Genomic DNA, 12,796 nt, shown 5'->3' with positions numbered 1-12,796 from the left:
TTTGAATCGGTTAAACTCAATAATTTACAATAGCGTATTAATCAATCTGTGTATAGTTAAAGTTTAGTAAACTTTTTTTTATTGAATTTTATCATAAAAAATAATAAAATTTAATTCGTAAAAATCGTAAGATTTAATCGGTTCATGGTTAGATTAAATCTTATGATTTACGATCTGATTCTTACGATTTTACGAATTAAATTATTATTTTGTTGTTAAAATTGAATTAAAAGGATAGTAGACTTTAATTATAAATAGTTAACTCGATTAATACGTTCTTGTCAGTGGTTGAACTTAATCGATTCAAATTTTTGAATAATATTTACAAATTAAAAGGATTTGCGCTTAATTGATTCAAATCATACGCTTTAATTAATCTTATGATTTGATTCTTGCGTAATTTAGGAATTATTTTTTTATGATAAAATTGAATTAAAAATGTATTACACTTTAATTAATAATAGTTAATTTGATTAAGACGTTCTTGTCAATAGTTGAGCGCGCTCATGAATCGATTCAAATATTTGAATAATGTTTACGAATTGAAAGGATTTGAGCTTAATTGGTTCAAATATTACGCTTTGATAAAATATTATGATTTACGATTAGGTTCTTACATGTGTTAGGAATTAAATTTATTATTTTTTATGACAAAATTGAAATAAAAATATATTAGACATTACATATAAATAGTTAAATCAATTATGTAACATGTTATGTCAATAGTTAAGCAACCGATTCAAATATTTGAATAATGTTTACTAATTAAAAGGATTTGTACTTCATCGATTCAAATCTTACTAGTTGATTAAATTAAATATTAAAAGAAAATTCACAATATAGTATTTGTAGTATATAATTTTATTTTAAAGTAAAAAAACTACTAATTGGAATGAGTTATAACTTTTTCTTCTTCTAAATAAATATATTATTTTATTTTTTATTTGGATTTGTCACACTATCGATTAAATAACATAAGTGAGTTTGAATTAAGTTATACATTTTTTTATATTTAATTGAGCATTATTTATATTTTTAAATGGTGAAGTTTATTAATACTTCTAATATTATATAATTAATGATAGATGTTTGGCGTATTGAACTGCAATTCTTTATATTTTTCAAACTTTATTTTATTAAATTTGTTAATAATTTATTTAATACCATTTAATAATAATGAATGTTGCAATTAATATTTGAATTAACAGTATTTATACAATTATGGTTAAATGTATTATAATAAGTTAATGTGCTTGGATGGTTAGGAGTGATAAATGTATTAAGAGGTCACAAGTTCTATTTCTAATGAATGTATTTTTTTCGATTATGTATCAAATAAAACTCGGTCACAATGAATTTAAATCAATTATTTAATTAAAATATAGTAGGGGGTAAATTAGACAATTCAATGTTAATCAATTTTATATTAATTTAATAAAAAAAGTAATCGAATGATAGGTACCAACTCTCCTAATAAATGTTGATCGAACGTTCTTATTAAAAAAGAAATAATAATAATAATAATAATAATAATAATAATTATTATTATTATTATATTCTGTAAGTGGGAATTAGTTTCAAAGGCACCATCTTGCGCATAGTCAATCCCACCTTTTCACACATATCCAAAGATTCCGGATTGATGATACCATCTCCAAGCTTCCAATCAAACGCGTGGACCAACGTGGCAAGTGTTAAGCTCACCATCCTGTGACCCAACGTCAGCCCGATACAGCTCCTTCGACCCGACCCGAATGGCAGCATCTCAAAATGCTGACCCTTAAAGTCCACATCCGAGTCCAAGAATCTCTCGGGTTTGAACGCAATCGGGTCGGCCCACGAACCCGGGTCCCTCTGTATTGCATACGTGTTCACTAATATCTGCGTGTCTTTCGGAACAACGTAGCCCATGAATTCCGTTTCTTGCATGGAGTTCCTCGGCAGCAGCAGCGGGAAAACAGGGTGCAGGCGCATTATTTCTTTCACCGTCGCCTGTAAATAGGGCATGTTGTTCAGGTCAGTCTCTTCCACTTTACGGTCACGGCCCACGACCCGATCCACTTCTTCTCGGAGCTTCGCCATCTTATCCGGGTTGCGCATTAGCTCGCTCATTCCCCACTCCACCGTGCTGCTTGTCGTTTCAGTTCCTCCGAAAAACATTTCCTGTACTATGTACATTATATATTATTTTTGTATATTTTTTATACGAACTGTCGGATTGAATTAGAATTGCAAAATAACTATATAATTTGGAGAAGGATTACTAATGGGTATTGATGGAAATACCGAAATAAATTATGGGAAAATAAAGGTTTTTTTCCAACTCAAATTGTATTCGATTGCGAAACGGAAACGAACTCTATCTTAAATGAACCATGCCGAGGAACAAAACTCATGAGCGAAACAAAACTCATGAGCGAAGCTCATACGTCAGATCTCAGTAATTCAATGTTGTTTAGACTCCTAAAAACTCGTTTTTGCTAATTTTAGTCAAGTTTTAGAAAATTAAAATCAAATCATAGAAAAATAGGATTAGAATTCTGTAAATTACGAGATTTACTAGAATCAGGCTCTAACTCGTTTTTTTGCCATTTTTTCTCTTTATTATTTTCCTAGTTTAATTAAAAAATTTAGTTTTATTAATATAAATAGCTGTCACTTTAATTATAAAGAACTTTTGAATTTTAATAAAATAAAAATAAAAAAATTCTCAATTTTCTGGTGGATTCCAAACTTTTCGGTGGAATCGGTGCTTTCGTAAAACGACAAATTTACTAATAATTACTTACGAGGAGGAGAATGTTAATGTTCTTGACGGTGAGTTTGTCGGGTCCTTGAGCCATGTCATCACCTTCATCATCCAACAGAGCATCCAAGAAATCATGGGTTTCCTTTTCTTTCCCTGATTTCTTCTCTTCGATCCTCTCGTTCACAAACCCAGAAGCAATCTCCAGCAATCTTTCCAGATACTTCTCACTGTTCCTCCGGATCCTTTGCGGGTCGACCCATTTCAAGAACGGCACAAAATCCGCAATATTCGGCTTCCCGGACCATTCCAAGAACGTGATGAATAAATCAAAGAACTCGCTGCTCACCTTCTCCTTCGACTGGACCACGTCTTTCGACAGCATGATATTACCGATCGCGTTGAAAGAAGTGACGAACAGAAACCTGTCGAGTCGAATCCCGTCGCCGGAATATTCCTTCTCCGATTCCTCCTTGACCCACCCCACCAAATCGTCTATGCACTTCTGCCTCAGCTTCATCGAAGCGTTGACCCTCTTGTGGACGAGGAATTCCGTGGTGCAGATACGGCGTAGCTTCCTCCAGTAGGCGCCGTAGGCTCCGATGGCGACGGATCCCTTGTGGTAGTCCAAAGCGGTGAGGGAATCCGGCACTTTCCGGTCGGCGTAAGGGAGGTCGTATTTCTTGAAAAGCTCCGCCGCCGCTTCAGCTGATTGCACCACCATGGTGTTGATGGCGCCGAGTTTTAGCAGGATAACTGGGCCGTACTTGGGCGTGAGCTTCTGTAACGCCTGGTGGGGCACTTCGCCAAGATCGAACATGTTTCCGATCACCGGCCATCCTGGTGGGCCCGGCGGGAGGCGGCGGTTGGAGCCGGACCCGTTTTTGAACTTATTTGAGAGCAATTTAAAAACCAGGAGTAAAGCGAAGAAGGAAGTTATCCATGGGAGTAATATGCTACTAATCCAGGCCATTAATTTTTTTGTTGTGGATGAAAGTGTTTGATAAAGTTATCTATATATACATATTTTATATCTGTATCTATAGTATTGAGTTCAGTTGTACAGTAGAATCTCGATAAATTAATAATCTCGATTAAATAATAGTTTATTTCGGTCCCAATTTACTGAAAATGTGTTAAATTATTAACTTAATAATTTAATAATTTACTAAATTAATTAAATTTTTATAATACCAATCGTATTAATTTATAGATATTTAATTGTATCTGATCAGTTTTCATAGTATAGAGTTTAAATTCTCATTGGATGGGTTAGGTATTTTGAAATAACTCACTCCATTCATATTATGCCACGTGGATTGCAATTATATTTGAAGTGTCTATTATTTGTTTCATTTTTGCGCAAGCAACCTAATTTTGAAATTGTTGTTTGATGAAGAATTTGGAGAAACAATTTTCTCTATCTATGTATAGGCCTTATCGTTTATCAATATTAGGTTCTACTGACTAAATACTTGTAGTTAATAAGAAGTTCGATTTACAAAATATTAGAACAAGATACTAATATTTTGTAGAAGATAATTAATACCCTTAAAATATCTTTTTAAGGGCTTTTATAGAAATTTACTTAGATTTTTTTTCCCAACTAAATGTCATTTTCTAGACTCCATGTGTTGTAATTAGTTTTGAGAGTGGCAGGTCAAATCAAAACAGCCGTGGTTTACGAATAACCATGGCTTAATTCCACTTTGCACCCTTGAAATATACCATTTTGGCACTTTGCACCCTCGAAAAATAATAATAGCACTTTGCACCCTCAAAACACAATAAATCATTCACAATGCACCCTCAATTGAATAATAAAGGCAATTTTCTTTTTCATTGGTGTTTTTCTTTTTAGGGTACAAAATAAAAAAAAAATTGTTGTTTTCTTGAACCTCAAACCTAATTTCGAGCGGACAAAGTGCGAAAATATAAAAATTACACCGGATTATTTAAAAAAAACTACATTATCTTACAAAAGAAAATAAAAAAAATAATCTTTTATCACTAAATTATTCGATTGTGGATCTTTTATGTCACTGTTTGTAAAATATTAGGTGAAAATATTTGGAAGAAAAAATAATTTTCAGATAACTTGATAACGTAATAGCTGAATGATTTTTTTTCGTAAAATATTTTATTTTGATAAAACAATATAATTTTTAAATATGTTGATGGAATGTATTTTTATTTTTGAACTTTATAGTTTTAAAATGATTGATGAATAAAAAAAATATTTGACATTTGGCATCCTAAAAAATATCACTACAAATATTAAATTTATATTTTTTAGCTTTAAAAAATCATTTGGGGTGCATTATGCATGATTTATTGTATTTCGAGGGTGCAAAGTGCTATTAATTTATTTCGAGGGTGCAAAGTGCCAAAATGGTATATTTCAAGGGTGCAAAGTGGAATTAAGCCAATAACCATTAATGTACTTAAAGCAAAGTTGAAAGTCATATTTATTAATTTCATATTGGTTTGTACTTTGTAGACGTATGAAATTCATTTTGGTCAATTATGTTGAACGAAAATTAAATTAAACATTATTGTTGACTCACATCCTCTTTAAAATTAAAGATGGGATGGTTTTTCAAATTAAAGAAAAAATATTTAAATATATGACGGCAACAATTGTAATAGGAAAAATATGCTCAATTTATAATAGTTTAATAAGAACTCGTTCGCTTGTGACTTTTCTTTATTTATTATTATATTAATGTGTAATAGAAAAATGTATTAAAAAATAACTAATTTCAGGCTTATTGAGGCTTTCTCTATCTATGTATAGGCATCCATCTTTCATCGATATTAGGTTCTACTGACTAAATAATTGTAGTTAATAAGAAGTTTGATTTTGTAGAAAATAATTAAAAAGGAAATCGACAATTTTACCCTTAAAATTATATCTTTTTAAATGCTTTTATGGAAATTTACTTAGATATTTTTTTTCTTCTAACTAAATGTCATTTTCTAGACTCCATGGGTTTGTTATTAGTTTTGAGAGTGGCGGGTCAAATCAAAACAGCCGTTGTTTACCAATAACCATTAATGTAAATAGAGCAAAGTTGAAATTCATATTTTAATTAATTGGGGTCTTTAGCAATAAACCCCTTGGATGAGTAATAAATGGTGATATGTCCAACCCTTAAATCTTTCTTTGTGATAAACCCCTATAAATATTAATTCCAATACTACCCTTATGAAATTAGAAAATCTCCTACCCAAAAATAATCCATCCCAGTAATACACGTCCCTTTCCTTAAATAATGCCAAAATAATAGTAATTTTTTTCCAACTCAATATTCAAATCCCTTGAAATTAGCCAACTAATTAAAAAAATAAAAAATCACCTTAATATACTCCATAAAATCAGCCAACAAATTAAAAAAAAAAAGAAAAATTGCTTCTTCACATACAAAATCAAAACTCACGTGCAAGATGAAGTTTTTTTTTTAATTATTTTTTTTTCATGTTTTTTTAATATTTTCTTAAATTCTTTTAAACGAAAAACTGATTTTTTTTCCCGACAAGTTTACTACGCCGAATATGACTATAGTTGAATAAGATTATAGGCATATTTTCTTAATTTTTTTTAACGAAAAATTGATTTTTTTCCCCGACAAGTGTACTACGCCGAATATGACTATAGTTGAATAAGACTATAGTCTAATATGACTATATGTGACTATATCAACTGTAGTCATATTCTTTCTTTATATTGCATTTTTTAAAATTTGTAACTTCAAAATTCCAATTATATAGTGAGGTAAAGTGATGTTTATTAAATTATATAAAACAACTAAAATTCCCTATTGTTTAGGGAAACAATGCAATCAACATCCACACAAAAAGATCACAAAAAATCACAATTTGAATCTTGTTATTACAAGTCAACTTGAAACGAGAATATAGAACATATTCGAATATGACTACAATGATATTCAACAGTAGTCATATTCGAAAAATACATAAATATGACTATAGTCATGTTGCTGCTACTGTACATATTTGAACTGTATTTTCAGATTTGGAAAAAAAGAAAAAAGAAGGAGAAATTGAAAAATACATAAATAAAAAAATTGATAAAAAATCATTATATACATATATATCGACTCCACTAACTCAAGTATGATGATAGGCTCCCTCTCTCTCTCTAATATTTAAACACACACAATCACAATGAAAAAACCTTAAATGCCAAAAGTAATCATGAGTTGCTGAGAAACTTCCAAGAACACGAAAACAGAAAGTAGCAAAAAAAATCGAATAGTCACATTCGAACCAGACTGTAGTCACGTTGATGTTGCTGCTTCACATCTGGAGAGAAAAAAAAAAGAAAAAAATTAAAAATAACGAAAGGAAGGTGGTGTGATATGTATGAGGCGACAACATGAGTTTTTTGGGAGGTTTGACACCGTAGAAAGTCTTGACGGCATTCGAACCAGACTGTAGCCAAAAAAAAATTGAATAGTCACATTCGAACCAGACTGTAGTCACGTTGATGTTGCTGCTTCAGATCTGGAGAGAAAAAAAAAAAGAAAAAAATCGAAAATAACGAAAGGAAGGTGGTGTGATGTGTAGGAGGCGACAACATGAGTTTTTTGGGAGGTTTGACACCGTAGCAAGTCTTGACGGCATTCGAACCAGACTGTAGCAAAAAAAAAATCGAATAGTCACATTCGAACCAGACTGTAGTCACGTTGATGTTGCTGCTTCAGATCTGGAGAGAAAAAAAAGAAAAAAATCGAAAATAACGAAAGGAAGGTGGTGTGATGTGTAGGAGGCGACAACATGAGTTTTTTGGGAGGTTTGACACCGTAGCAAGTCTTGACGGCACAACCCTAGACGGCGGCTGTGATCTCGGTGGTTGGGTGAGTAGATAATGGCGGTGATGTGAAAAGGAGGGAGGAGGGCGGCGACGCTGGTGTAAATCTCAAATGCAAGCGGCAGCGGCAGATCTGCAAAGAAGAATACGGGGAAAAAAAAAAAAAAAAAAGAGGAAATAGAGATTACGAGAGAACAGAGAGAGTTTCACGTGAGAGAGAACGGCAAAGAAGAAGGGGAAAAAAACTGTTGTTAAGGGTAATTATGTCTTATCCTATCTTAATAAGGGGGTCTCACTAATTAAGATTGGGATATGGGTGTGGGAAAAAGTCTAAAAAGTCAAGTGGGTTTTTTACATAATATTTTCCATTTTAGGGGGGGATTGCATATTTCCCCTTTAATTTTATATTAGTTGTAGACGTATGAAATTTATTTTGGTCAATTATGTTGTACGAAAATTAAATTAAATATTATTGTTAACTCACATCGTCTTTAAAATTAAAGAAAAAAAATATTTAAATATATATGACAGCAACAATTGTAATAGGAAAAATATGCTCACTTTATAATAGTTTAATAAGAACTCATGAGTTCGCTTGTGAATTTTCTTTCTTTATTATATTAAATGTAATAAAAAAATGAATTAGAAAATAACTAATTTCAGGCTTTTTGAGGCTTTCGTTGGTAGGTTCAAATTATTAAAAATTCTGGCCCAATAAGTATTCTTAAGTAAATAAGCCCAAAAGGCCCATTTAGTATATATGTAATCCATAGTAATTTCACCATAATATGATTTATAAATATAATATTAACTTTAGTAATTAATTAATTTATTTATTGCATCATTATTTTCACACACACAATTCAATTTACACGTCAGCACCAGCGGCACAAACGTACGGAATCGGTACCGCCTTCAACGGAACAGCTTTTCTGAGTGTAATCCCCATCCTCTCGCCCATATCCATCTCCGCCGGTTTCATCCCATCGGCCAACACCCAATCAAACGAGTGCAGAACCGAACCCAAAGCCAGCGGCAGCACTCGCGACGCCAGCGGCACCGCCGGGCAAATCCGCCGCCCGGAGCCGAAAGGTATGAACTCAAAATGGTGGCCCTTGTAATCCGCCGTGTTATTCGGGTCCAGAAACCTCTCCGGCCTGAATTCCAGAGGATCTTTCCAGGTTTTCGGGTCTCGCCCGATCGCCCAAACGTTGACCAGAATTTGAGTTTCTTTGGGAATGTGGTAGCCCATCATTTTGCAGGTATCCATGGCTTTGTGGGGGACTAAGAATGGTAGCGGTGGGTGCAGTCTTAGGGTTTCTTTTATTACTGCTTTCAGGTATGGGAGTTTTTCCAGGTTTTCTTCCTCCAGCTTTTTTCCGGCGGGGATTGTGGCTCTCAGCTCAGCCTGGACTCGGCGGAGGGTTTCGGGGCGGCGGAGGAGCTCCGCCATTGCCCACTCTAGTGTGCTGGTGGTTGTGTCGGTCCCCGCCGTGAACATCTCCTGCAACATATATTAATGTTAGCCATAAATTAAAGTATATCAGTATATATATATGGTAAATTATGAAAAACCCCATTTAGGCTAAATAAGGAAAAATATCTCTACTTATCCGTAATTACTAAAATACTCGTCTGACTAACTATTGTTGACCGAGTTTTGTAAAAGAAAAATATGTATAGTCTATTATACACGTTCTGTTAAATAAGTGAGAAATAAAATAAAATATCTGGAATTGTGTAAAGTCAATTCTTTGAAATAAAAAAGATTTCATGAAAAGTCACACTAAAGAAAGTTGGCATAAGACGAAGCAAGTAGTAGGAGGGTTTTGGTAATTACGAATATGTGGAGGTGATTTTCGTAGTTTAACCTAAGCTCAGGGGTGTTTTTGTAATTTACCATAAATAAAAATATATATATATGCAAGCTTACAAAGACGATGACGTTGATGATGGTTGAAGAGAAAATAGAAGGGACTGCCACGTCATCACCCCTGTATTCCAACAGTACATCCAAGTAATCTTTCTTCTTAATACTGATGGATTCTGCCACGTCATCACCACTGTTCTCCATCTCTCTTATTCTATCATTCAAGAAATCTCCGGCAACATCGAAAGCTCGTTTAACATGAAACTGGGTCCTCCTCCTTATGCGCTGCGGGTCCAGCCATCTCAGCGCCGGCAAGAAATCTGCCACGTTCGCCTTTCCGGCGAACTCCATCACCTTTCCGGCGTGGTAGAAGAATTTCGCCCCTCTCTCCGATTCCGGCCCCAGCAGATCCTTTGAGAACATCAGGTTTCCGATCAGGTTAAACGCCATCAAGAAGAAGAACTTGCCCACGTCGACACTACCACCGCCGCCGGCGGACGACGCGTCTCTTATGTACTGCACCATTTGGTCGACACACCTGGCGCGGACGCCGCGCATGGCGTCGAGGGGGGCGGCGGCGAAGAACTCGGCCGTGCAGAGGCGGCGCAGGGTCCGCCAGTGATGGCCGTGCTGGGCGGTGATGAGGGAGCCCTCGTTGCCGATGTCACCCTTCATGGACTCGTAAATCTTCCTTCCCGCCAAAACGGCGTCGTGGTTCTTGAACATGACACGCGCCGCCTCGCTGGAGGAGACAACCACCGTCGTCATGGAACCGAGGTGGAGAGTCATCACGGAGCCGTGCTGCTTGGCCAGCTCGGCGAATGACCGGTGAGGAGCCGACGCGCTTCCTGCAGCAGCTAGCTGTAACATGTTTCCCACCACCGGCCAAGCCCGTGGACCTGGCGGCAGCCGCCCTAGCTCCTCCAGCCGGCGGTGTCTCCGCTCTGTCACCACCGCCCATGCCGCCCACAGTAGCAAGGCTAGAACAACGCCGGCAACTTCGTAATCCATTATTTGTTAATCAAATTTAGATTTCTTATTTAAGTTACTACGCCGAATTGAAGTAGTAAATTAAATAGGGAACTTAATGATTTTTCCGTGATGAACTGTACAAGATTTAAACATGCAATCAACCTTAGATAATAAAGATGTTAGAACTATGATAGTTCGTGTAATTAGGACACAAATTAAAAACCCTAGTCCAGAATATTATATTAAGAGAAACTAAAACTGACCTGATACCATGCAGAACTATAGAGAATCTAGAAGCTTTTGCTTAGCTTGCTTAAGTTTTTTTTTTTTTTTTTTTTAGCTATATCATTTCTCTCTCGAGAAAAACAAGACTTAATATAGAGTAGTAGTTTGTACCAAGGTTATGTTTTCTTGCAGAGCTTGTTACATCAAATTAAGTGACTAATTTGTCCTGTTTATAATTTATGCAAATTTTTAAGTGTTTTTTGTAGGCCAAGAGTAATTTGTTTTAAACAAGAAAATGCCAATGTTGTCAGAATCAGACTGGATTGGCAGGTAGAACAGATTCGACCGCAATCTGACCTTTAAAACCAGGGTGAAATGACCAAAACCCCATTCGTCCGATCGGGTAAACTTCTAAAACCGGCGATCTGGTTAAAGAACTCGATTTTCGGTCAAAACAACTCAAACCACCGATAGAGTTGGTTATTTGTGGTTGGATCTTAGCGAGCCTTGACGGAATTGGTTGTGGATGACCAGATCTGATCATTAGTGGCAAAATGAGGTGGTAGATTATCGGATCTCGAGAAGAAAGAATGACAACATATAAAGTGAAAACAAAAGAAATATAGTAAAATATGGGTGAGGTGGATAAAAGCGAAAATAATTGAAGGGGTATTAAAAAGAAAGTATTTTTAGAACATTAAAATTAATAAATAATAAAATAAAATTAAAATTCAAAAACTCAGATGAACCGATTTGACCCTATCGAACCATGACTCAAACGATCATCTGATTTCATAGTCGGTCCGGTTCTGTCAACATTGCAAAATGCAAATAATTAACCAATTCAACAACAACTAAATGTATGAATGTGTATATGCTTCCATGCACTTGATAACATATTGACAACACGCTCTATAATTATCTTTGGTTTCTTTACAACTTTTTTTTAACAATGATTAATTCTTTTGGAATTCTTTAATCCGATTATCGGCATCTTATAATCATTAATCATATTTAATTTTGACCCATTTCGAAATTTTTGTTGCTACTACGAACTCTATCTCGTTACTAATCAGGAAAATCTTTTGATTTATTTTATTTTATACTTCGCATGTATTAATTAATATAACACATGCCCATATGGCCATATATTATTAATTTATGGAAAAGATAGTTTATTCTATTATTAATCTTGTCCTGTTTACCCAATCAATATTTTCTAACAATAAAATGCCCATAAATGATAGGACCTGTCTCCACCATAATATAAGTTTCTTAAAAAAAATATATACATATATAAAGAACAGAATAATATTGTGTTTGATTTGGTTATTAATTAAATCGAGTGAGAATTACCTTTTTAGTTGTATTGAGTATTATATTACTTCCGAGTACACATATTTTATTGTTTTCTTATTAATCCATATGCATGGTTTCCATGTATTGTCACACGTGGTTAGCCTAGTGTGATTTACGTCTCTCGTATTATTTGCAAGATATTATAGAGTGTAGATTTATCTAGTGCACATGCCGTCGCTTCGATTTACTGTTTCAATTTTTTTCGATTTCCCCCCATCCACTTCTCCTTTAGTTTTCTTAGTATAATCACTCTAATCATTGATTAGGAAAAGGTTTGGCAGCGAACAGAAGCCTAATGTTACTGTCTGGATGATAACTACAACAACAGCGTCTACATTGTAAGTCCAAAATTTCAATTCAATAATTTAGGTACTTTTATTATTTTTAATTTCAAATTTGGAGACCTCTTTGCATTTTGTTTGTATACAAATAGTGGAAGCAAAATCATGTGATTCACTACTGTCCAATTATTGAAAAACTTTTAACAATAATATATATATTAATTTCGTTACTTTATATTATCTCTGATTGCTACTACAATTCAATTTTATGCTGTCAATATTGTGTGTGTGAGTGTGTTTATATATATAGTATTTGTGGTCCTGGAATTTAGGACGTTCTAATCCCCGGCCGTTCCAGTACACGTGACAACAGCGACAATCCGTTTTATCGCATTGTCCCGACCTTTCCGGCTGCTTTTTTGCCCGTTTTGCATCGTTCTCTGCTGTGGAATGGTTTGGTTACGGAAACCGGGACGAAGAGGGTTGTTCCCGTTTCGTTCCGGCCATTC

General features: G+C 34.5%; 2 protein-coding genes across 2 annotated transcripts; both read right to left on the bottom strand.

The window, feature by feature from the left end:
- Positions 1-1,398: 1,398 nt before the first annotated feature.
- LOC148766684 (iridoid oxidase-like) lies at positions 1,399-3,839 on the bottom strand. Its single transcript, XM_088826888.1, has 2 exons — positions 2,790-3,839; positions 1,399-2,163 (listed from the first exon to the last, which is right to left on the bottom strand). The coding sequence occupies exons 1-2, from the start codon at positions 3,717-3,719 to the stop codon at positions 1,552-1,554; spliced, it is 1,542 nt and encodes a 513-aa protein (XP_088683014.1). The 5' UTR covers positions 3,720-3,839; the 3' UTR covers positions 1,399-1,551.
- A 4,553-nt stretch (positions 3,840-8,392) lies between these two features.
- Positions 8,393-10,847, bottom strand: LOC105956739 (iridoid oxidase). The gene is made up of 3 exons (XM_088826968.1): positions 10,686-10,847; positions 9,514-10,556; positions 8,393-9,084 (listed from the first exon to the last, which is right to left on the bottom strand). Exons 2-3 carry the CDS (start codon positions 10,459-10,461, stop codon positions 8,449-8,451), a joined length of 1,584 nt encoding a protein of 527 aa, XP_088683094.1. The 5' UTR covers positions 10,462-10,556; positions 10,686-10,847; the 3' UTR covers positions 8,393-8,448.
- Between the last annotated feature and the right edge of the window lie 1,949 nt (positions 10,848-12,796).

Source organism: Erythranthe guttata, chromosome 12 (genome assembly GCF_056151865.1).
Source record: "Erythranthe guttata isolate IM_541 chromosome 12, IM_541, whole genome shotgun sequence".
NCBI lineage: Eukaryota > Viridiplantae > Streptophyta > Magnoliopsida > Lamiales > Phrymaceae > Erythranthe > Erythranthe guttata.
This window is presented reverse-complemented; position numbering and strand designations above follow the sequence as displayed.

Bases quoted from the DNA above. Each gene is read 5' to 3' on its own strand.
- LOC105956739 (XM_088826968.1), bottom strand. From the start codon at position 10,461: ATGGATTACGAAGTTGCCGGCGTTGTTCTAGCCTTGCTACTGTGGGCG. The intron at 9,085-9,513 runs GTAAGCTTGCAT...TATATGTTGCAG, and splicing joins TCATCAACGTCATCGTCTTT to GAGATGTTCACGGCGGGGAC.
- LOC148766684 (XM_088826888.1), bottom strand. From the start codon at position 3,719: ATGGCCTGGATTAGTAGCATATTACTCCCATGGATAACTTCCTTCTTC. The intron at 2,164-2,789 runs GTAAGTAATTAT...TACATAGTACAG, and splicing joins ACATTAACATTCTCCTCCTC to GAAATGTTTTTCGGAGGAAC.